The sequence below is a fragment of the Odocoileus virginianus genome, chromosome 2, assembly GCF_023699985.2.
Source record: "Odocoileus virginianus isolate 20LAN1187 ecotype Illinois chromosome 2, Ovbor_1.2, whole genome shotgun sequence".
NCBI lineage: Eukaryota > Metazoa > Chordata > Mammalia > Artiodactyla > Cervidae > Odocoileus > Odocoileus virginianus.
The window spans coordinates 94,242,270-94,266,759 of record NC_069675.1 but is presented as its reverse complement, the minus strand read 5'-3'; the positions used below and the strand labels follow the sequence as shown (position 1 = coordinate 94,266,759).

At 57.0% G+C, this 24,490-nt stretch overlaps 1 protein-coding gene, 1 non-coding gene and 1 pseudogene across 10 annotated transcripts; all 3 read right to left on the bottom strand.

The window, feature by feature from the left end:
• Positions 1–243: 243 nt before the first annotated feature.
• Positions 244–24,182, bottom strand: CERCAM (cerebral endothelial cell adhesion molecule). Of its 9 annotated transcripts, none has more exons than XM_070453849.1 (15): positions 23,837–24,060; positions 17,659–17,740; positions 12,741–12,831; positions 9,829–9,981; positions 9,604–9,721; positions 8,815–8,949; positions 8,473–8,677; positions 5,376–5,495; positions 4,984–5,060; positions 4,780–4,886; positions 3,511–3,643; positions 2,065–2,192; positions 1,679–1,882; positions 1,042–1,294; positions 244–762 (listed from the first exon to the last, which is right to left on the bottom strand). In XM_070453849.1, exons 4-14 carry the CDS (start codon positions 9,942–9,944, stop codon positions 1,042–1,044), a joined length of 1,596 nt encoding a protein of 531 aa, XP_070309950.1. In that variant the 5' UTR covers positions 9,945–9,981; positions 12,741–12,831; positions 17,659–17,740; positions 23,837–24,060; the 3' UTR covers positions 244–762. The 9 variants fall into 9 exon arrangements, with proteins under 9 accessions (XP_070309950.1, XP_070309954.1, XP_070309922.1 ...); XM_070453853.1 differs by lacking the exon at positions 23,837–24,060 and adding an exon at positions 19,081–19,202; XM_070453821.1 differs by lacking the exon at positions 17,659–17,740 and having other exon boundaries at positions 11,927–12,831; positions 23,837–24,182.
• LOC139031698 (small nucleolar RNA SNORA70) lies at positions 10,693–10,787 on the bottom strand (annotated as a pseudogene).
• Positions 22,131–22,340, bottom strand: LOC139031781 (small nucleolar RNA U3). The gene has a single exon (XR_011484290.1). It is a non-coding gene; the product is annotated as a small nucleolar RNA U3 (small nucleolar RNA).
• Positions 24,183–24,490: the final 308 nt, after the last annotated feature.

Below are 24,490 nucleotides of genomic sequence, written 5' to 3'. Positions count from 1 at the left end.
ACGACCATGCCAGCCGCAGTGGGTACGCACTCGCTGTGGACTGGGCTCCAACTCCTTCTTACCCACCCAGCCCAAGAGGTACTTCTGCTCCCACCGCCCCTTTACCAATGAGCAGGCTAAGGAGGTGATACCAGATCACCTGATTCCTCCCCGAGGCCGCCCTCTCCTGTCTCCCCACCACAGATAGGGAACGCCTCCCCCCTCCCAGCCCTTTTAGGACACGCAAAGAGGCTCAGCCAGGAGTTAAAAAGTAAAAAGTGCAACACCAGCCAGCTTTTATTGAGGGCCTACTGTGTGCTAGGTCCTCCTCCCATCTCCCTGCACTTCCCACTGGCCAGGCAAGAGGGTGGCCAGTTAGACACACCTGTGAAGCTGGGTAGGGAGCTGACGGCGAGGTAGAAGAGGGCAGAGGGGCCACCGCAGCCGGGTCCTCAGTGAGGGGCACGCCTCCTGGGTCTGCCCAGCTTGATGCTGAAGGATGAGGGGGTGGGGCCTCCCTTCCTCCCTCCACCCCAGGCCCTGAATCAGATTGGCAAGGAAGAGGGCCTCTGAGCCCTGCCCTTGTGCTACATGGCCTTGGGGGAAGGGGACCCATCTCAGTGGTTTCTCCTGATGGAAGACAGGTCCAGAGGGTAGAGAGGCCATGCCCAAGGGGACAGCCAGGTCTCTACTGGGTCAGTGGTTCCTGGGGGTGGCTCTTGCTGTGCCCCCTGGACAGCTTTGATCTGCTCCCAGGTGCACCTCTGGAGTCACCGTCTAGCCCTGGTGGGACAGGAGAGGCGAGAGGAGTAGAAAAAAATTAGAGTTGGATAGAGGGAGATGGAAAGAGATGCAGACACAGAGACAGTCAGAGACAGAGATGGAGATGGGCTTAGAGAAAGAGAGAACAGGTAGACAGAGAAAGGCAGACACAAAGATGCAAACAGAGCCAAAGCCATAGAAAGAAAGAGAGGGGGAGAGGAGACAGCCGAGAAGGGGAATTGAGACCCAAACACAGAGTCAGCCAATGATGGGGAGAGAAGACCGAGGCCCCGCCCTCACCTAGAGCTCATCCCGGGGGTGGGGATGGAGGCTGTGCCCGCTGCTGCCTGCCAGGTCCAGGCGGGGGCCGCGCAGGGTCTTGTAGGAGCCGGTCCAGCTGATGAGGCGGCCACTGTCGTCATCCCAGGGCGAGGATGTCTCGGTGTCGCTGAGCCACTCGGCGTCCCCTGCGTAGTGGGTGGGGGCCGCGAGCAGGGGCCGGGCTGAGAAGGCCTGCAGGTCCCTCGGCCAGAAGTGTGCCTTGTACTGCTCACTGGGAGGAGGGAGGTGGGCTCAGGGGGGCTGGGGTGAACCGTCCCACCCCAGACCCATGCCAGCCTGGAGTCGGGCACCTCATCCCCGAGGCACCTGACTGCCCTCCCCATCTAATCCTGAGGTGGCATTTCTCTTATCCCCATCTTCCAGATGGGGAAACTGAGGTGCAGAATAGGAAAATTGCTTGCCTGGAAACCACAGGGCATCACAGAATTCACACAGAGGTTGGTCTGATGCCAAGGCTAAGCTGGGCTTTTCCTTGGTGACTGGAAGTGGCTCAGCCCTGCCAGCCTTGGTCTCCCCAGCTGCCCAATGAGGGGACTTACTACCTGCTGAGGTGGGCTCTGAGGACGGGCTGACCCTGCCCTGCCCTGTGACTCACTTGGGGTGCTGGTCAAACATGATGGGCAGGAACTCATCCACAGGCAGCATTCGGCGCAGCGGCTGGGAGGCCAGCAGCTTGCGGGCGCCCGCCAGGCTCAGGACGTACGCCAGCGTCCAGTAGGAGTAGCCAGCCACCACCAGGTTCGGCAGCCCCTCCACGGCTGCCTCCTCCTCGGGGTTCACCTGCTTCCGGCCGAGGTAGCTACAGGTGACACCAGGGGTCCCAGGAGTCACTGTTGATGTCCCAGAGCCCTCCCTGTCCCCAACTCCATCTACAGAGCCAAGCCCAGGGTTGGGGGGAGCTGGCCAGGGCTCCCTGCAGGAGAAGGCAGTCCCCAGGAGGCCCACCCCTCTCCCTGGCCCCTGGGGGCCCGGGCTGCCTACATCAGGTCCCAAGGAAGTTTCTCCGCCTCCACCTCCTCCATCAGCCGCTCCAGCCGCCCCTTGAAATTGCTCTCAAAGCGCACATCGTCCTCAAATACCACGACCTGGGTCAGGCCCCGGGTGACGACCTGAGGCACAAGGTGGGCGTGGGAGGGTGGCTCTTTAGACCCGGGCTATCGTCCCCTCCCGCCTGGCTCACACTGACAGACACTCCTGGCTTCGGTTATAGGCCAAGTGCTTGGCCCTGGCTTTGTCGCTCAGCTGCTCCAAAGCCTACTGGGGCTTCCCACGGCCTGGGGATTGAAACCCCAACACGGGGCTCTAGTAGTCAAGGGCCTCCAGGCTCCCAGTCTTGCCCTCCCAGCAGATCAGGAGAGAAATCAGAACGCTTGCTGCAGTCACTGAGCACAGCCCCATCTCAGGGGCCCCAGGGCTCGTCTCCAGGGACCCTCGGGAGGCAGGAGGGAGACCGAGACACCGGGAAGTGATCCCACGGTAGTTCAAGGACACCCAGCCCGGACGTGGCCGAGCTGGGGTCTGAGCCTGCATCTGCTGGGTTACAGAGCCGGGCTCCTCACTTCCGCCTCCTCAAGGAAGTGAGGCTGGGCTGGGGTCGGGCAGAGACCCTAGCTCCCAACACCCTGAGAAGAAATACTTTCTGTAACGTTTGGAGGTATGAGAAGAGCATGAAATCGGCTCAAGAAATGGTGACCCTTTGATCTATTCAGAGGCAGCATTCAGTTCAGAAAAACAGAAATAGAAGCTCACATGCAATGCATTTTGGCAACAGTAGAAAATGAAAACAAGGAGGATGTCTGTGCTTCACCTCCTGGAGGGGGCGCCCCTTGGAGGGCCCCGTCCCCGGTCCTCTCGGGCCAAGTCCAGGCAGTGACCTCTCCCGGGCACTCACACCCCAGCCCCGGGCCAGGGCTGCCTGGCCAAGTCTTGGGCCTTCCTTCTCACACACAACACCCTCCACCCCTTCAGCCCCAGGGGTCTGGGCCTGCACCGTCTTCCTCTGCTGAGAAGGCTCCTCTCCCAGCCCACCGACAGTGAGGCCCACGCTGACCCCACCGGAGGCCAGGAGGCCAGGCCTGTCCACACCCTCGCACAGCCGGTACCTCCCCGGACCAGGGTAAACAGTTCTTTCTCCATTTCTGTGCCCTGCCCTGGTCCTTCTGCCCCAGGAGGGCGCGGCTGTATTCTTCGTGTTCACCTCTGTGTTCTCGGAGCGGAGGCTGTCCCAACACACAGCCGGTGCTCAGTACATACCGAGGGGTAAATACAGTAAGGGCCGCGCCCACAGGAGGCTGACAGCTGCTGCCTGGGTCTTCATGAGTGTGCTCCGTCACCCACCAGTCACATGAGTGCTGGCACGGAGCCATGAGTGGCGAGGGGGTGCCCTGCTTTCCCCAAGGGCGTGGGCCGAGGGGGCAGGGTCCTCACCTCCTCCCAGATGGAGTAGTGGCTGAGGAAGCAGCCCACCTCGCCCTTGGTCAGCGTGCGGCCCGAGTAGGGGTCCTGGTAGCCAGGGAGCAGGTCCACGCCGAGGGTCCTCATGACACTGCTGTTGAGCATCCTGAGGGAGACGGTGTCATGGGGTCAGGGGTGCCCGTCAGAGACCCACCCAGGGCCGCCTGCACTGGGCAAATTGGGGACCGTCACACTGGAGTCTGGTTTGAAGGAGGTGGCGGTGGTGGTGGCTTAGTTGCTAAGTTATGTACCACTCTTGGCGACCCTATGGACTATAACCTGCCAGGCTCCTCTGTCCATCAGATTTCCCAGGCAAGAAAACTGGAGTGGTTGCCGTTTCCTTCTCCAGGGCATCTCCCCAACCAGGGATTGAACCCAAGACTCCTGCATTGCAAGCGGTCTCCTGTATTGCAGGCGGACTCTTTACTGCTGAACTGCCAGGGCTTCCCAGTAGAGAGGGAGGAGGCCTGATTACTGCTTCACGTGGCCTGAAGTCATCATGACTGGACCAGGGGGCTGGAGCTGCCTCGGGCGGGGTGGGTAATCCTAAGGGGAGCCAGACAGTCTGAGGAGGAGACACCCAGGATGAAGGGCAGGCACTTCTCAGGCAGGGGCCCGAGCAAAGGCTGGACATCCTGCGGTCCACCAGGCTGGGGCACATGCAGCCAACAGCAGTGGACATGGGGGGCCGGGTGAGCCCTGGCTCCGGGGGAACGTGAGTGGCCTGCTCCCGCACCCCACCCATCAGGGATCTAGGTTCAGGAGGAAAAAGAAGGGCCCTGATAATCAGAATGAAGACGCCATTAACCTTTGGGATATTTACTGTGTGTCAGGCCCTGGAGAAATCTTCACTAAACCCTTATAAACCCCTAAGAGGAAGGCAGCTACTCGCCATTTCCGCAGCAGGGCTGAGAGATGGGAGGACTTGCCGGAGGCCACACAGCTGGTGACCAGGCCCAGGAGCTTCAGACCCCGGGCCTTAACCACTGCACCCTCCTCCCTCGGGTGGGCTGAGGAAGGGCCCCTTCTGTCTATTCTGGGCGGAGGAAGGGTCCCTTCTGCCTATTCTGTCCCATTCTGTCTGCCCTGGGCTCCCCGAGACACAATGATGCAGGCCCTTTTTGAATACTCCTTGGAACAGGAAACTCGCTCGACACATCATCTGCTTTTCCCACCCTCAGGGAGCCCCAATGGGCCACCCTTGCACTGCACAGGGCCCTCTCAACGTCCCAGAAGCCTCACCGGCCGTCCACGGCGTCCACCACCCGCCCAGAGATCTCCATCTCCCACAGCGAAGTCAGCATGCGCTCTCGGCGGTCGGGCCGGCGGGCCAGGCTGATGACAAACACCTGGAGGAGGCAGGGGGGTGTGGGGGCAGGGGGGAGGCTGCAGGTGGACGGGAGAGCCCGCCGCCTGACCCCGGTCCTGCAGGCCGGGAGGACTCACCTCATCAAACCCCATCTTGCTGGGCCTCTTTGGGGGCCGGGACACATGAGCCGAGGCCCACATGGGGGGCCCATCCACTGCAGAGGAAAGCCCGCTGTCACGAGTCCCCACTGGCTCAAGTCAGCGGCACCCTGGAGTCCCAGGCCCCCCTCATTCCCGCCCCATTGGCAGGATGCCCAGTAGATCACAGACTCCACCTGCCTCCACTGTTAGGAGGGGCAGACTGAGGCTCAGCGGGGAAAGCGACTTGCCTGGAGTCAGGGAATGATATGAAGGGGAAGTTGACTCCAGCTCCGACTCCTGCCCAGCCAGGTCTGGGGCCAAGGAGAAGGGGCCCGTGGGAGGGGTGGGGAGTGATAGGGAGGAAGGACAACACCGGCTGGCAGCCTCACCCAGCGCTTCCAGGATCAGGTGGATGAAGTTGACTCTCTCGTCCTCCAGCCCCTGGTGGGATTGCACAGGCACGTTCAGGTACCCATAACGCTGCTCATTGCACACGTGGACCGAGACCCCTGTGGAGAGAGACCGAGTGAGTGCTGGCCTGCAGAGCGGGGATCTCAGAGCCCAGACGGCAGGTGTGAGCCCCAGTCCTACCGGTACCCACCATAGGAGTCCTCTCTGGGACCCCATGTCCCCATCTGTGGGGCTGGAGGGAGATAGGGCTTGGCTCAAACATCTCAGGGACCTTTCTGCCGAGATGGTATATATTCATTCAATAGATGTCCCCAGAGCACCAGCTGGGGGCAGGGGCGATGGTGGTGAGCAAGACAGACTGTCCCTGCCCTCAGAGGATTAAAGTGAGGAAGAGGCAGGCAAAGTCCCACCTGGCTATGGCCACCTGATGCCACGGGGCCTTGCTCCACCCTCTAAATCTGCCCATCCCCCTCACCCAATCCAGCACTATCACCTCTGGCCCAGACCCCTACACTTAACCCCTCCCCCTCTCCGGCCCCTGCCACGCTGTCCTCCACCTGGCAACCAGAGTGGCCTTTTTTTTATTCCTTCAGTGTTTGTCATCTTTATTATAATCATTTATTTAGCCTTTGTCTTCTACAGACTGTGAATCCTCCAGGGCAGCTCAGTCAGTCAGTCAGTTCAATTCACTTGGTCGTGTCCAACTCTTTGCGACCCCGTGGACTGCAGCACGCCAGGCCTCCCTGTCCATCCCGGAGCTCGCTCAAAGCACGGTGTCTATTGAAAAGTGAACTCCAGGCCCAGCACTGAGTAAACAGCCTAGCGGAGTGCAGGGGTTGGAAGCACGAATGAAGGAGACAAAACCCCTGTTCACGGGACTTCCTTAGTCGTCCAGTGGTTGGGAATCCACCCTCCGGTGCAGGGGATGCGGGTTTGATTCCTGGCTGGGGAGCTAGGTCCCAAGTGCCGCCGGGCAACTAAGCCCATATGCCACAACAAAAGATCCCGTAAGCCACAACGAAGACCCGATGCAGCCAAATAAGTAAATAAACAATATGACGCAAAAAAAAAAATTGGATATCTGCATATAAATAAAAAACTTTACAAAATCATTCACTAAATTCCTTTGAACCACTGACCAGTAAACAGCGGCTGATACTCAAGTAGAGGTAAACAAAACAAATAAAGTTGCTCAGTCATGTCCGACTCTTTTCCACCCCGAGAACTATACAGTCCATGGAATTCTCTAGGCCAGAACACTGGAGTGAGCAGCCTTTCCCTTCTCCAGGGGGTCTTCCCAACCCAGGGCTCGAACCCAGGTCTCCCACATTGCAGGCAGATTCTTTACCAGCTGAGACACACGTAGAGGCAGGAATGAAAAAATAAGGAAATAGGGAGTTCCCTGGTGGCCTAGTGGTGAGGGTTCTGTGCTTTCACTGTCGTGGCCCAGGTTTAGTCCCTGGTTGAGGAAGTGAGATCTCAAGAGCCGTCCAGTGTGGCAAAAAAAAGAAAATATCTGTGCTTCTTCTCATTTTTCGTCCATGTATTTGTTTCACCTTCATTCACGTTTTGCACTTGATAAGATCTTTTTTCTTCCTGCACATCTGCACGGTAGACGTCACCTCATGGTGCACAAAATAATCATGACGACACCCTTCTCCCTGGCTACTCCTCATACACTGCTTGCCCAGGTGCAACATTTCCTGCTTGAATCATCACTTCTAATTCACCTTGACCATGAGCAAAGTCCTGCACCCACCGGGCAGCCTTCGTGTTCTCACCACCCATGAGTGCACACGGTGAACTACGTTCTCTGCCACCTTCTCAAGGTCCTTATGCCAACAGCAGCATCTCTGTCTTGCCCTCAACTTCAGTTCTTCCTAGGACTGCGGTTTATCTGATCCAAACCCAAACATCCAAACATTTCCTTTTTTTTGGCCATGCTGCATGGCTTGCGGGATCTTAATTCCCTGACGAGAGCTTGAACCTGTGCCTTCGGCAGTGAAAGCACAGAGTCCTAACCACTGGACCACCAGGGAATTCCCCAAACCCAAATACTTCCTTGTAACTTTCATCTTAAAATTAACTATGCACAGCAGAATGATTTTTTTCCAGTGTTCAAGTCCAATTGGATGATTCTCTGATGGCTACCTGACACTCACAGGATAACAGCCAGACCCTTGCCCATCAAGTCCCCACAAGCTGGCCTCCACCCACCTTTCCTGCCTCAGCCTGCACTATGCCCCTTCCTTGTGTATTGCACTCTAGCCGCCTGCCTTCTTGTGTCCCTGGCCACCACAGGGCCTTTGCATCTGCTGGTCCCGTTGCTTGAAATGCTCTGTCTTGCTCTGTTTGCCTTGTTAATTAATGCCTGCCCATACTTTAGGTCTCAGTCCCAGTGATACATCCTCCAGGAAGCCTTCCCTGGAGACCAGGTCAACTCTAGTCTAAGCTCCCAGAACACCTATAATCAAGAAGCTCTTCTTCCTGTCATTGTGATTGATACTGATTTGTGTGATCCTTTGGTTGACTGGACTGGAGGATCCAGGAAGTCAAGGACCACCTGATTTTATTCACCACTGTCTCCCTGGTGCCTAGCACCTGATGCATGCATGTTAAGTTGCTTCAGTCATGTCCAACTCTTTACACCCCTATGGACTTTAGCCCGCCAGGCTCTTCTGTCCATGGGATTCTCCAGGCAAGAATACTGGAGTGGGTTGCCATGCCCTCCTCCAGGGAATCTTCCCGACTCAGGGATCAAATCTGTGTGTCTTACGTCTCCTGCATTGGCAGGTGGGTTCTTTACCACTAGTGCCACCTAGGAAGCCCTTGGCACTGGTAGGTGTCCCATAAATATGTGCTTAATGAAGGAATACATGAAAGTGCCATGGCGGGCACAGCCAGAAGGACATCTAACCTACTGGGGCAGTGGGCCCAAGAAAGCCTACGATCCAAAGGACAATTAGGAATTAGCAAGGTAAACTGTGGAGTGGGGAAGGGCAGGCAGAGCAGAGGGAACAGCATGTGCAAAGACCCAGAGACCTCAAAAAAAGGCTCAAGAAGAGCTGACCTTACCAGCAGCCTGACAGGCGTAGGCGAAGACGATGATGTCATCGAAGGGCCAGGTATAGTTGGGGTGAGGTGGGTAGAAGGCCAGCTGGGCCGTCCCCTCAGCCCGCAGGGATACCAGGAAGGTGGAGTGGACCATGGGGACACGGAAGCAGCCCCGGCGCTGGCGGTTCTTGGTAGGGAAGTAGTCGGCCGTGCGGCGGTAGTAGCCCTGGGGAAGGGGTAGCCCCAGGCTGTGAGAGGGCGCCCCTCCATCCCCAGCACACTGCTCCCCAGCCGGGGCTTTCTGCCCTCCACGTCCCTCCTCCTAGACCTCAAGGCTCCTGAGGCCCGTGTCCCCAACCATACCTGGGGGGTGATCCCACACCAGAAATTGGAGTAGTAGGTCTGAGAGTCCAGCATCGGGGCCACCACAGGCAGCCCCTGCTTGATCAGAAGCTGCAGCGTCTGATTGTTGGTCAGAATGTTGTCTGTGTCTGCAAACTGTGGGGATGGGGATGTCACAGGCCCCAGCCTTGTCTGGGCAGCAGCCTCCCAAGGATTCACTGAGTGGGATCCCTCCAGATATCCAGGGACCCAGGATATCTCCCACAATCCAATGGGGTTCCCTCAGAGAGCTCTAACCTATAAACCAGGAGATCTGTTTCTAGACCAAGGATCTAGTCTGGAGCACTGGCTCAGGGACTAGGTCCAGAGATTATGCCTGAGTTGCTGATCTAAGAACTTTATCTGAAGCCTTAGGAAGGAAATTCAAAGACCTACTCTGATCTCTGGGCAGGGGAGCCTGGCGTGCTGCAATCCATGGGGTCACAAAGAGTCAGGCATGACTTAGCCTGACTGAACAACAACAAAAACAACCCTGATCTCCAGTCTAGGGAACTAGGCTCAGTTTATACTCTGGGCTCTAGCCCAGGGATCGAGTCTCAGTATATACCCTGAGCTCTGTCTCAGGGATCTAGGCTCAGGACAGAGTCTGAGCTCAAGCAAAGGGATCCCAGCTCGATACTTGATCTGGGTTTTGATCCAGGTTGCTAGCTGAAGGGTCCAGTCTATAGACGGTTAAATAGCACCCAGATTTCTGTCAAAGACAGGTGCCACCACCTGTGGGGAGCCCGACCGTAGGTCAGGCTTTCTTACCAGGATATAGTCTGCTCCCCAGTCCCTGGCAAAGGTCAAGGCTTCCTGTTTCAGCTCCATCAGGAATTGATGCCTTTCTTTGGTCCAGTGCTTAGGGCCCTCTTCATCTGGGTAGGACCTGAGGTGGTAAAGAGATGAGATGTTCCATGGGGTAGGTGCATGTGGTCAGAGCCCTGGCCTGGAGTCTGTGACTCAGAGCTGTCCCTTTCCCTCTCTGGGCTGCACCTGTTGCCCATCTTCCCCAGAACCTTGGCCCTCAGGCCACACCTGGGCTCCCCCTCAGGCCTCCAGACCACAGCTGCATAGTCATCGCCCACAGCAGCCAGCCACTCCCGTAGCATCTCTGTAGTATTGTCCACATTGTGGTCCGTGGCACACCTGGGGAGACAGGAGGAAGAAGGGTGGGGGGGTGGCACAGCCACTAAAGGACCGAACCCTGAGGCAGCCTTGACCCCTGGAGCACCATCCCCTGCAGGACTGGCCTCTCCTGGAAGCAGAGGAGGTAGGTGTGCTTCTGAGGAAGGCGGACAGCCAGGTCCCAATCACAGGTCTGTGTTCCACTGTGTGACCCCAGGCAGCTCCAGACCCTCTCTGGGCTCACTTTCTCCCTCTATAACTAAAAGCTGTCCTGGCATGTTCAGAGGCTGAGATGACAGAACTCAAATGCATTTTTTTTTTTTTTTGGACAGGCAACTAGGATTTATTGGTGGGCATGAATAAGGAGAGAACAGCACCAAGGCTCTCATGAGTGCAAGACCTGCCATTTGTCCAGAGGGAGGGATGTATTTGACCCCAGAGCCATCAGGGATGAACCGCTTTTCTGCCACAATGTTTTCAAATTCACCAGCCTTAAACTTAGTAAATCCCCAGTTCTTGGAGATGTGGATCGACTGGCAGCCAGGGAACTTGAACTTGGCCCTAGGGAGGGCATCAGTCACATGTTCCTTGTTCGGCAGCTTGGTACAGATGGACATTACTACTTGGCCAGTGTGGACCCTGGCCACTGTGTCGTGGGACTTTCTGCCACACTTACCAGTCTGAAGCCTAGATTTGGGGACAGCACGCCAGTCATGAATGTCCACTGGAAAGGGCTGTCTCCAGGGCTCCTTAGGGCAACCTGGACGGGCAACTGGCCGCATACGCTCCCCAGGGGGCTGTCTGCATCCACTCAAATCCATTTTGAAAGATGAGAAGGACCTCAACTTTGAGGAACACCCCCACCATATTCCCTGGTTTTCTTCCTTCCCTGCTGTGTGACCTCAGGTTAGTCCCCTCCCCTCTCTGAGTCAGGACTGGACAGAGGAGCTGCTGCTTCCCTCCACCAGGAAATTGTAATAAGGACCAAACCACACCCTGAGCATCCCTGAGAAGACCTGATGGGCCTGAGCTCCAAGGTCACCTGGCACAGCCTCTCTGAAGGGGCTCTCATGACAAAGGGGGGTGAGGGGGCGTTAGCCAAGAGCCCAGGCTTTCGGTGATGCTGCCCCTTTAAGCCAGTCTCCAGAACTGAAGACTAACTACGTGTCAAGTCTTTTGGGGGTGGGAACTAACTAAACTCCCAACTGGTAATTGTGGGCGGCCTCCCCAGGCCACAGCTCCACCCCCAGCCCAACTCTGGTGAGTTGGGGAGAGTAGTTTGGTCATTTCTCTCAGTTTATCCCCAACCTCAGCTTGGGACTCCTCCCTGTTCTGGCTTCCACAGACCGTGGCCTCTGATTCCAGGGCCCTGTGGGGACACCTAGGGGGAGAGACGAAGGGGCTTTGCCCTTGGCCGGCAGGACCCAGCCCTCTTCTGAGAGAGGCTGGAACCAGCCCTGGGGAAGAGGGAGCGAGTGTGACACCCCCCACCCACAGAGCAGCATGGAGCCCAAGGCTGACAACACCCCGGCAGGCTCCCCAGGAACTCCCAGGCCTGCTGAACCCTGCCACATCGGGCCCCAGGGGACGCCAGCTGCTCCTGTTGGCCCCACTGTCAGGCCAACCACAGGTCCCACGGCTTAAGTTTCAGCTCTGGTGGGCTGGAGCAAGAGGGGTTGGGCCCAGCTTACACCTAGAGTAGGTCCCGAAGTAGGAGCAGGGGCCAGAGTGAGGGATGGGTGTCCCTGTGCCAACCCAAGGCCTCCAAGGTCAGTCTGCAGGTACAAGGGGACAAGCGGACCCGCCAGGGGGCTCGGGTCGCTGGAGGGCCTGTCTGCGAGGGGAGGGGCCTGTCTGGGTGGTGTCCGGGCAGGGAGCAGATGGGGCCAGCTGGAGCCCAGGCTGTCGGTGGGGCTGGGGCGGGGGGTAGATGCCCAGTGGGTGCCAAAGCCCAGGTCTATCTCACCAGAGGGCCAGCCTGGCCCTGGGGTAGTCCAGCCGCTCCAGCGCGCCCAGGTAGTGAGGCAGTGAGTGTTCGGCATTGCGGGCCAGGATGGCAAGGACCACGATGGGCAGCGGCGGCTCCGCGACTCCCGCAGCCTCAGGCCGCGGCCCCAGCAGGAGCAGCAGCTGGAGCAGCGGGGCGGCGGGGGCAGCGCGCATGGCGGGCGCTCGGGCGGCGGCGGCGGCCCCCGGGGCTCCCGGCCGCGCCGAGGGGAGTGGGCGGGGCCGCCGGGCCCGGGGCGGGGCCTGGGCCCGGGGCGGGGCCGAGGCGGGCCCGGAGTGGGGTGGGGGGATGTACCACCCCCTCCCAAGAAGGCTCCCACTCCACTCCCCATTCCTATCCATAGATTCTCAGATGTCCTCTCCTCGGCCCGGGGCATCGCAGGACCAGGGCCCGGACACCCACCCCAGACGCGATCCGGGAGCAGCCTCTTCCCGGCTGGAGGGTCGTGGGGCGACGGCTTCCGAGCCGCCGCGGCGTCTCAGAATAACTCGACTACGACTCCCCCCCGTTGCGTGCAATCCCCGGAATCCGGCTTCACGGAGCGCCCAACTCCCCTGAATCCGGACTGCCTGGCCATCCCTCCAACCCTCGGACTTGAGCTGCGTGCGGACCCTTTCCTTTTTTGACACCGCGACAGCCCTTTCCCAGGTTCCCGGGCTCCCGGCTCCTCCGCCGCCCCGTCCCCCGGCCGCCCTCTGGCGGGCCCAGACGGAACTTCGCAGAGCCAGACCCGCTAAGGGCTGCCAGGAGCGGGAGGTGGGGTCCCCCTGACCTGCGAGCGCCATCCCGCCGCGGTCCGAGCGTGGCGTCTCCCGCGCGACATCGTCCTCGCCTCCGTCGCCAGCACCAGCACCGCTCCGAGCCTTTAGGAGAGCAAAGCCTACTCTTAGACTGAGTATAGAACAAGGGGCACCACACAGCCCCCTCACAGACCCCCACCTCCAAAGCAGGGTGACTCCAGTGTCTGGTCAGAGTCGGAGTCCTGAGGCCCCTGCTCGTATCCAGCCTCTCTTAGGGAAGAGGAGGGCCCTGGAGGCACCAGTGGTGGGGCCTGCCGGTAGGTCACTTTTCTCCTGAGCCTCAGGTCCTCCTGGGTAGGATTGGGCTGTAACAACGCCCATCTAGCAAGGATTCCTTGAGAGCGTGAATGCACTTGAATTCTATGCGTGGAGCCTGGCAGGGAGAATTCCTGGGGCTGGAAGCCAGGACTGGAGAAGCCAGGCTCTCCTTCCATTCAATCCTTGCAGGGTTGCTTCTTTCTACCCACCTCCCCTAACTGGCTTAGAAGTGAAGTGAAGTGGAAGTTGCTCAGTCGTGTCCGACTCTCTGACCCCATGGACTGTAGTCCATGGAATTCTTTGCGACCCCATGGACTGTATTCTGCAGGGCAGAATACTGGAGTGAGTAGCCTTTCCCTTCTCCAGGGGATCTTCCCAACCCAGGGATCGAACCCAGGTCTCCCGCATTGCCGGTGGATTCTTTACCAGCTGAGCCACAAGGGAAGCCCACCCCCAAACCGCGCTGCAAAGCATGTGGAATCTTAGTAGCCCACCCCCAAACCGCGCTGCAAAGCATGTGGAATCTTAGTTCCCCAGCCAGGGACTGAACCCACACAGCCCCCTGCATTGGAAGCAAGGAGCCAACCACTGGACTGCCAGGGGAAGTCCCGAGGATACTCTCTTGTAAAGCAAAGCAGCTCCCTCACTTCACCCATCCCAGGGTTATCCCAGAGCTTCTGCCCATGCTATTAGTCATGGGGGCTTCCAGATTCCTCCCTCACCTCAAGTCGTCCTTCTTCTCCCAGTGCACTGACCTTCCCACCTTCACCTCTCTCCCTCCCCAGTCCACGCAGTGGTCCAGCCAGTTGCTGACTCCCTGGCCCCAGGTTTCCCCCATCACTCCTGCCTGGAAAAACCCTATAGTCATCTTCCTTTGGGGCATACTCCGGATCTCCACTCCCCACTGGCCTTGCACTGAGCCCAACAATTCGGTTTCCCTGGGCTCCTCCCCCCCCACCCCTGCCACCCAGTGGTATTTCACCAGCTTGATCTTCTGATGCCCTCACTCTCCTCTCCCTACCCCAGTGAACATCTCCCTGCCCTTCTTGGAGAAAAGAGAAGCCATTACCTTGGACTTCCCTGGTGGTCTAGTGGTTACCAGTCTGCCTTCCAACACAGGGGACCTGGGCTTGATTCCTGGTGGGGGGACTAGGATCCCACGTGCCTCCAGGCCAAACTAGGTCTACAAAGAAAACTAGCCACAACAAAGAGCTTGCATGTCTGGTGTCTGTCGCAGCTAAGGCCCCAGGCAGCCAAATAAATATTTTTTGGAGTGAGGGGGGCCTCCATGGTGGCTCAGTGGTAAAGAATCCTCCTGCCGATGCGTGAGTCACAGGTTGGACCCCTGATCCGGGAGGATCCCACATGCCACAGAGCAACTAAGCCCGTGCCCCACAGCTGTGGAGTCGGTGCTCCAGAGCCTGGGAGCCACAACTACTGCAACTCCTGAAGCCCGCACACCCTAGAGCCCCTGCTCTGTGACAAGAGAAGCCACCGCAATGAGAAGCCGGCACACCGCAACTAGAGAGGCACCCCTGCTCACTGCAATGACAGAAAAAGCCTGCTCAGCAACGGTGACCCAAAATAATAATCTTTTTTTTTTTAAAAGAGAGAGAAGCCAGCACCTGTGAACTCTCATTTCCAGCTTCCAAACCTTCCATCTCCTGCCGCCAAACCCGTCTCTTCTCTCACCACCTGTTATCGTGGAAGAGCACCCCTTTCTCATAACAGAACCATCCTTGGACTTCAAAAAAAAGAGCCATCCCTTTGCCCTTCCTGGATCACCAACACCCCTCTCTTCTGGATCCTTCCTTCAACATTCCAAAGGACTTAAAGCTCCCCCAACTTAAAATATGAATACAGTCAGCTGCCTGCTGGCCCCCAGAGGCAGCCCTATCTGTCTCCTTCCCTCCAAACCTCTGGAAAGGGGGATGTGGCCTATGCTTTGCTTCTGGTCTCACTTCCCCACCTTCATTCCCTGCCTGACACACACCAAGGCCTCTCCAGCCAAACTGCTCCTGCCAAGACCTGCATTCCTCCTGGCCCCTCCTGGAGTGGAATTCCTCCTCATACAGGAGAGCTCCCTCCGACACCCGACCTCATACACCACTCCTTTCTGCAAAACTGACATGTGTTTCCACTTCCCACCCGGACCCATCTGTCTAAAATAGAACCCCAGTCTTTCCTCCAAACCGGCTCCCACTCCAGTGGCCTCCCTCCAACTTGGGGACCTAATGATAAGTGCCTCTCTCTCCACCCACTCCACACTCTCACTGTGGCCAGACCACCTCAGTGTCTCCTGCATGTGGTCACACGTGTGGCTCAGAGCATCAGCACCACTCCCCCGGGCCACTGCACCTCCCAGTACTGACACCCCTACCCCAGGCTTTCTACCTGGAAACCTTTCTGCACTGAGCAGTCCTTCCTTTTTCTTTTTTTAAAATTTGGCCACACTACACAGCATGAGAGGCTTCGCTCGTGGCTCAGACAGTAAAGAATCTGCCTGCAATGAAGGAGGGCCAGGTTCGATCCCTGGGTTGGGAAGATTCCCTGGAGAAGAGAATGGCAACCCACTCCAGTATAATTGTTTGGTATAATCCCATGGACAGAAGAGCCGGTGGGCACAGTCCATGGGGTCGCAAAGAGTCAGACATGACTGACTGACTTCACATGAGGGATCTTAGTTCCATCCAGCCAAGGATGGAACCTGGGCCCCTCGCTCTGCCGTGAAAGAGTCAAGTCCTAACCCCTGGACCACCAGGGAATTCCCTCAGTAGTCCTTTCTAAACAACATGATGTTGCACCCATTGGGGGCGGCCACTGCCCTCAGCATAGAGCTCAGATTCCTCTAGGAACAAGGAGACCCTTCATGGCCTGCCTGATGCTTCTCCATCTTCTCTGACTTCCTCTTCCCTATCTCCTGCCCCAGCCAAACTGGACTATGTACAGTTTCCAGAACACTCCATGCTTTAAGACTTTCCCATGTTCTCTCTTTTTTTTTTTTTTTCAAATTCCTCTGCTTGTACTGGTCTTTCTCTTTCTGGTCAACTCCTCCAGGCCCTCTGGAAAGCCTTCCCCAATGTCATGTTGGGGGACCTACCCTTGCATTGCATCCTATATAGTCCCATTCACTCAGCAAATATTTATCGAGCACATGGCATGTGCAGGTAGAATTCTAGGTACTGGGGATACAGAGGTTCGGTCTCTGTTCCTAGGGTGCTCACATTCTGATGAGGGAAGACAGACAGGAAACAAGCAAAGTGACAAATGAATAAATAACTTCAGAGAACAGTAAATGCTATGAACGAAGTAAAACAAGTTAACGAGAACAGAGAGTATCTGAGGGTGGGAGGCAACACTGAATAGAGAGGTCAGTGAAGATGTTCCGGAGCATAAGGGGAGCCAGCCAAGATGAGAGCTGGGAGATGTTGTTGCATATGGAGAAGGGGCTAAGGCCCTGTGGTGGGAACAAGCAAGGAGACCAGGGTAGTCGGTGCAAAGTGAGCAAGGGGAATGTGGTAAGAGGTGAGGACCACTTAGGGTCTTAAAGCTATGGTGGGATTTTTTATTTTTATTTTTTAAGTGCAATAGGAAGACATTGGAGAGTGTAAGCACAGGAGTAACATGGTTTGTCTCAAAAAAGATCACTTTGGCTGCAGCTCAGAGGGTGGACTCTAGGGGCAAAGTTGGAAGCCCGGGAAAGCATGTAACCAGGAGAGTTGATGATGGGCAGGACTGAGATGTACAACGGGTTAGATGTGAGAAATGGAGGGAGGAGTCAGGTGACTCACAGGGTGTGATGTGGGCTGGGACTGAATGAGGAAGATCTATGCAGGGGCAGTAGAATGTGAAACCAGGCTCTGCACTGGACCTTGTTGTGAGCTGCCTTTTATCAGACCTGCAGGTGGAAAGATCACACGCCAGACCTGCCTGGCTGTGAGTTCTGAGGCAAGGACCTGTCTGCCTTCTTCACCACTTATCCCAGCCCTACAGTAGGGCTAGACAGGCATTGGGTGGGCTCACAATAGAAATATGATGTTACTGACTAGGGTGGGCTGATCAAGCACCTGTATTCTTACTGACACTCATACACACACACACACACACACACACGTGTGTGTGTGTGTGTGTGTGTGTGTGTGTGTATATATATATATATATATATATATATATATATATATATATTTGCCCCATAATATAAAAATAAAGCTTACTCTGCAAAGGTAATATGACATCAAACTCAGAAATGCTAAAGCAGTGATTCTTTAAGCAGGGTTCCTGGACCAGCCAGCATCAGCCTCACCTGGAAGTTGTTAAAAATGCAAGTTTCTAGGCCCCTCCCCATACCTGTGGAGAAGGAAATGGCAACCCACTCCAGTACTCTTGCCTGGAAAATCCCATGGACAGAGGAGCCTGGTGGGCTATAGTCCATGGGGTTGCAAAGAGTTGGACACGACTGAGCGACTTCACTTCACTCACTTCATACTTTATTACTGGAGAAGGAAATGGCAGCCCACTCCAGTACTCTTGCCTGGAGAATCCCATGGACAGAGGAGCCTGGCGGGCCCTGGTCCATGGGGTCACAGAGTCAGACACGACTGAAGTGACTGAGCACGCATGCACGCCCCATACCTGGGCTTCCCTGGTAGCTCAGCAGTAAAGAATGCAGGAGACTCGGGAGATGCCAGTTCCAGCCCTGGGTCGGGAAGATCCCCTGGAGGAGGAAATGGCAACCCACTCCAGTACTCTTGCCTGGAGAATCCCATGGACAGAGGGGCCTGGTGGGCTGCAGTCCATGGGGTCACAGAGAGTCGGACACGACTGGGCGTCTGACCAGCAGCAGCACCTCTCCATACTGGCTGAATCGGAAACTCTGGGAGTGGAAGTTAAACAAACCAATGAGCCTTTCAGGTGATTTTGGTACCGACTCAAGACTGAAGCTGCTGTTCTATGGGGCCTAAGGTCTCATTCTTGGGGTCATGCCTAGAAAAAAATATTTGGGTCCATCTGGCTGAATAGGACCCAGACCACCCTGGACCAACATCTAGCTGGGCTCTAGATTCCTCCCCCAACCAGCACCTTCACCCCCATCCCTTAGCCATGGTAGTTCTGGCCAAAGCCAGGTGGTGGCGCCAGTGCCTCAGGCTCCACTCTGGCTTCCAGAAATAGAGACCCTGGAAGGACTGTCCCCCTCCCCAGCACCCTCTTCTTCCCTCTGGGAGCCTCGGCTTCAAGGTCTGCCCACTGGCAGACTCTGCAGAGTGGCCTTCATCAGAGGGGAGGGCTCTGAGGTTGGCACAGCAAAGGTGAGGGCCAACCCCCTTTTCCTGGAGGTTAGGAGGATGGGTGAGAGGAGACCCTTAGGTCAGAGAGAAATTAGGGGTCTCCGGCCTATAGGACTTGGGGGTCAGGAGCCCTGGCAGGTGGCTGTGGTCTGGTGGACCCTGCCACACCCCCATTAACCCTTTGCCTTCCTTGCCCAACCTACCGCAAGGTCTCAGGTGCCGCTTCCCTTCCACTGGGTGGGGGCAGCCTAGAGGTACCCCAAGACCCAGACAGAGCCCCAGGGCTGGAGGCCTTCACAGCCTGGCAGCCAAGTAGATGGGGAGGGAAGCCCACAGCAGAGGGGATGCACGGATGGAGCTCTTACCAGCTGCTAGCTTCACGTCTCCTGGGTTGGGGGCTCTCTGGGCCCCTGTCCTGCTTTGTGGCCAAGGGAGCCCAGGTTCCAAGCCGGAGGAGGACCCCCCTCACGGGCCCTGGTCCTGGTATGTCGCTCAGCAGGTGGGGGTCCAGGAGCCCCCACCGGGCTCCCTCCCACCTCCGGTTCCAAGCTGGGGTCCAAGATGACCCAGGGCCGAGTGCAATCTTGCCCCTCATCTGCTCTGCTGCCCCTCATCCTTCCTATCTGAGGGGAGACTGAGACCCTCCCCCCAAATCCCAGCTGCAGTCACCACTCTGCTTAGACCTAGCATAGCTCCGGCCGTCGCTCCAGGAATCTGCCCCTCATCTCCAAGTGTCCCACCCAACGCCCACCCCACCCCAAAGGACCACCCTCTTGCTCTTGGCCAGGCCCTCCTCTCCCAGGAGCCCAGATGTGGAGCTGTCCTCTGAGGCTCTGCCCCGGTCTTCAGGAGGCTGGGGCCCAGCCAGCTGTTTTCCCCGGGCAGCCAGCTGTTTTGCCCATCACGAAGCCGCCCTGGCTCCTCTGCTAAGATCTTTGCCTGCTGCGTTGCTGTGGCTGGACTGCAGCGTGGCAGCCCCGCTGGGCCAGGGCCTGGGAGCTGTTAACTCCTCTGGGCCCAGGCAGCCCCTGCCCCTCCCAGCCTGATCCCTTTGGCCTTCCTCCGACCGGCAACCTGCAGCAGTAGCCCGCTGCCACACTTCTAGAGACCCCCAAGCAGGCCAAGCATTACTGTCCCCACCCCCACTCAACAACTGCGAACCCAACCCGCAGCCCCTCCCCTCAACAGGGCCTTGTCCTCAGGTGACCCCAGGTGAGAGGAAGGTTCAAAAGGATAAATGATACCCCGTTCAGAATAATAAGAGGAATAGCTCTTATTAACTGTGTGCTGTGTGCCAGGCGTTGTGCTAAGTGCTTGAAATGCATCATCTAATTGAATTTTCACAACAACCCTGTGAAGCAGGGAATACCTTCATTTTATAGATGAGAACACCAGGGCATGCTGAAACTAAGTCACTAGCTCAAGCCCACACAGAACCAGGCTTTGAAACTCCAACCAGGTTGCCGGCCTCTCTGGCTGGCCCTGGTGGGTTGCTGTTTCAGCTTCCCTGAGTGTCTCACCCCAGGCTTTCTTCCTCTGGTCTAAACCTCAGTAGCGCCGTCTGTGAAATGGGAAGCTGACGGGTGGAATCACACCACCACCGGCTCCATGGGCCGAGTCGGGAGCAGTGCCAGGCTCTGTGCTCAGCACCTTCCAAGTATTATTAGCGGATCATTCCTCTCGGTGGCAGCGGTCAGCCTGGGCTGAGATCCCAGGTTTCCTGCTTCCCGGCAGACTGGGTTTGGGCAAGGGAGTTTACCTCTCAATCTCCATATCCAAAGCTGGAAAATGGATATAAGAACAGTATCTACTGTCGATTTTTTGTGAAAAGGATGAGATAAAGCAGGTAAAGCGGTTGATCTCTACCTGACACAGCCAGAGTGGGTGGGAAATGTTACTCCTTCCTACTGTGACTATAAACCACAACCCGGGGACTTCCCTGGTGGTTCAGTGGCTAAGATTCCACTCTCCCAATGCAAGGGGCACAGGTTTGAGCCCTGGGCAGAGAACTAGATGCCCATATGCCGCAGCTAAGACCCAGCGCAGCCAAATAAGTAAATAAGGGCTTTCCTGGTGGCTCAGTGGTAAAGGATCTGCCTGCCAATACAGGAGACATGGGTTCAATCCCTGATCCATGAAGATCTGACATGCCTTGGAGCAAGCAACGAAGCCTGTGCGCCACAACTAGTGAGCCTGTGCACCCTGGAGCCCGAAGGAGCTCCACAATAAGAAAAGCCACTGCAATGAGAAGTCCATGCACCCCAGCTAGAGAGTAGCCCCTGCTTTATGCAACTAGACAAAAGCCCACACAGCAACGAAGACCCAGCGCAGCCAAAAATAGGTTAATTTTTAAAAAGTCAATAAATAAATATTTAAAAAAATAAAATAGGGGACTTCTCTGGTGGTCCGGTGGCTAAGACTCCATGCTCCCAATGCAGGGGACCCAGGTTCGACCCCTGGTCAGGGAAATAGATCCCACATACTGCAACTAAAAACCAGCACAGTCAAATAAATAAATAAAAATAAACATAAAAAATACATAAATAAACACAATCTGGAAGGATCTGAATGGCCAACCACCATAGTGCACCCCCATGCCCAGCATGGAGCTGGCATGTTTGAGGGCTGTGTCATTTCTTGTGAATGCATGCACCCTGGTCCAGTGATACCCATACCCATCCGGGCACAGCAGGCTTTGAGAGGGGGCACCGTTGTCCCTATCACATAGTTACGGGGGTAGAGCAGTGGGAATCCCCAGGTGCCTGACTCTGAACTCATCCTGAGGCCGGAAACTGGTCTGTCGGGAAGGGCAGGAGAGACAAGGGAACAGGGACAATCCCAGGGCTGAGACAGCCCAGAAGGTGACTGGGCCGTGGTTGGGTGGGATCTCAGGGTCTGGGAACGACCCCTCAGGATGCAGTGACCCGTGCTCTTCCCCTTTGTCCCCTCCCCCCTGCCCACCATGGGTCAGCTCCCTGGTCCCAGCCTAGACATCTGGAACTGGGACAGACAAAGGGCCGCGAGGAGGGACAATAACCTTCTGTCCATTTTCAGATGCCGGGCCGGGCCTGGCCAGGGCTGGGGGCCGGAGCCCCGGCAAGGCGGTGCCAGGCCCCCCGCGGGCAGCGGACAATGTTGGCAGTGATGGAGAGGAGGCATTTCAAAGCGTTTTGTTCCTGATGACCCCCTCCCCCCCAACATCTCGCCCTAGCTCAGGGTGAGGCCCCAGCCCCACCCCCAGTCACCCAGGCCCCTGCTCTGGGCGGCTTGGGGACCGGCCACATTCTTGACCTCAGGGGAAAAGTTTAGACTCTCTGCGCCCTGGGCAACAATAACAGTGTCACAGACCTGATTTAGGAGCAGCGCTTACCATCACAAAGCGGCAGACAAAGAGCCTGATCTGAGAACGAGCCGGGCCTCTGCGCCTACTCCTCCAACCTCTGTTCACTCCTCTCCCGGGCTCTGCTTGGGCAGGACTGGGTACCAGGGCCCGACCCTGGGCATAGAAAGCCAGAGCAGGACTCAGGAGTGAAGGAGAGGGATGGGGGATCCAACTGGGAATGAGGGAGCCTGAGAGCTTTCCTGAGAGTCCCTCTCCTCTCTGGGCCTCAGTTTCCCTCTCCGTAACCAGGTGGCTAAACTACAAGGCTGAAAGCAAGAGGCTCTGATCCTGCAGACAGGGGAGGTCTCTTTGATGATGATCATGAAAAGGATTTCTCACTTCATTCTGGGCGCTTCACAGAAGCCAGGCACTGAGATCACTGACTGACCCCTTGCTACCTTAAGTCACCACTTCTTTTTCTTTTTTAAATGATGGAGACCACGCAGCAGCATCCTCTGCCTGTTACTCTCCCAAAGGAAGAGACGAATTATCAGCAGCCAGTGGCAGTTGCAGAAACAACCCTCAGAGCAGGTTTCACACTCGAGAGAGAACGGTGAGCCTCTTCCTCGGGGTTTCTTGTGTTCGACAGGGTCAGAGAAACTTCTCTAGTAATGAACTATAGATGGGATTCCTGAAAGGAGAGTTTTTCACCCCCTTTGATCATTTAATCCTCACCAACCTCACAAAGCAGGTGTATCATTAACCCTAGTTTGCAGTTGATAACTGAGGTTCAGAGAAGCTGAATCGCTTGTCCAAGGCCACACAGCTTGGAGGTTACAGAGACGAGGCGAGGCTGGTTCCCCTCTGATTATAGATTCTACTGTGGAGGGAAGGAGAGAAGGGCAACGAGGCAGCTGGACCCTGCTGAGTCCTGGGTGGGAGGGCCTCTCCTCCCAGCCAGAAGGCTATGAATAAATAAATGTCTGATTACTCCCAGGGGGAATTCCACCCTTGGAGCAGGTGCCTTTAAAAACTAGATTGATTCTCGTCTGTGAGCAGAGGTTGGCCTGGCCAGACACCCAGATGCAGGGGATTGGACACAATGACCTCTAGTGGAGACCTCCGAGTAATTAGAGGCAGGATAGGGGAACATTTGAAGGCTTAGGATGCTGGAGTCAGCCTGTGAGTTCGAATCCCAACTCTGACTTTTCCTAGCAGTGTGTCCACAGACAAGTGACTTCCACTTTCTGCGGCTCTGTTTTCCAGTCTGCAAAACTGCACCCACCTTCTAGGAGACCATTCAGGGAAGTACATGCAAGGCCTTGGAATGGCACCTGACTCAGTGAGGGCTGTCTGCTCCACAGGGCAGGACACCTTAATTGGGCACTCTGGGGACCCTGTGGCAGGCAGGCAGCTGTTGGCCTCGCTTTCCAGGGAGTGGCTGGGCTTTGATTACGGCGTGAGACACTGTGGTTACACCCTGAGCTCTGACGGGGCCCTGTGCTCCGGGATCTGAAAGGCCGAGGCCAACCATGGCATCCGAGGGGCCATCAGAAGAGACTGTGGCTCCTCTGATGCCTGGGCAGGGGCTCTTGGGCCCTGGGCACAGTGCCTGGAGAGAGGATGGAAAGCGAAGGACACCCTGGGAGGTGCTGTCTGCAGTCTGCCCTCCCACTGCTGTCCCTGAAAAATCCAGAGGGACAAAACTATGTGGAAGGGCACGGTCAGGGACCCGTGCACGGCATCCACACGGCATCCACAGCACAAACGGTACTGCCCCTGGCGTCCTCAGGGGGCCTGGTGGGCTTGAGTTCCAACTCCGCCACCAGGATGAGTTGCTACCCCTCTCTGAGCTCATCCCAAAGGTCATTTAGGATCCAGAGTGTTCAGAGGAGACCATCCCAGGAACCTCTGTGATTCCACAGGTCTAATCAAAAAGTTGGCTTGGAATCCAGGCGTCCTGCTCGCCAGACTCCAGCCCCTTCTGCCTCCCTTCATCCGCAGACTTCCGCTCCAGCTCCTCTAATCACACTTTGGCTCCTCTCACCAAACTATCAGTGCCACGCACACTGCAGACAGAGGGCGAGACAGCCCGACAGAAACTGGCGCGGATTTCTGGGGATGCGTGGGGCTCCCGGAAGCCCCAACAAGGACAGCCTCCTGCTCCCTCACTGCCTGCTTGTGAGACTAGAGGAACACTCACCTGTGGGGCAGAGCGTCTGTCTTGGGGTCCCCTCGGCCCGGGAGGCGGGTGGCGCTGCTGGAGCCGCCGTCTCTGGCACAAGGTGACTTCCCTACCCAGTTCCTGCTGCTGAGAAGGGCCGGTCAGGCAGGCCTTCAGGTGCCAGCCCGCCCTTCCTGGGCACAGATTTTCCTGGCATCTGCCGGGCAGGGAGGGCACTGGCTGAGGGCTGGGCCATGGGGCTGGGCAGGACTGAGGCAAAGGTGTTTCCTAGGGGGCTTGTCTGCGGTCCCTGAACCCACTCCTTCCCTGGACCCTGTGGGCCAGGGGTCCAGGAAGCCTGGGCCCTTGGGAACCCGGAGAGGGTGATGGAGGAAGGCTGACAGGAGCCCCAGGCCCCTGCCCCATCCTGCCCCCTGCACCCCTCCACACCCCCCGCCCCAGCAGGCCAGCAGGGCTCAGGCTGAGGTGTTTGTTTTTCCTGTCTTCACACTGACTCCATTCAGAGAGGCCTTTCTCCACCCCCGGCCAGTGGCCAGGGAGCCAGGGCACCAGGGAGAGAGATCACCGCCCCCACCCTGCTGTTTGCAACCCCCTCCTGCCATCTTCCCCTCAGGAATGGCAGCCTCCTCGAGGGCTTCCTGGTTTGGGGGGGTACTGCAGAACCTGGGGGGG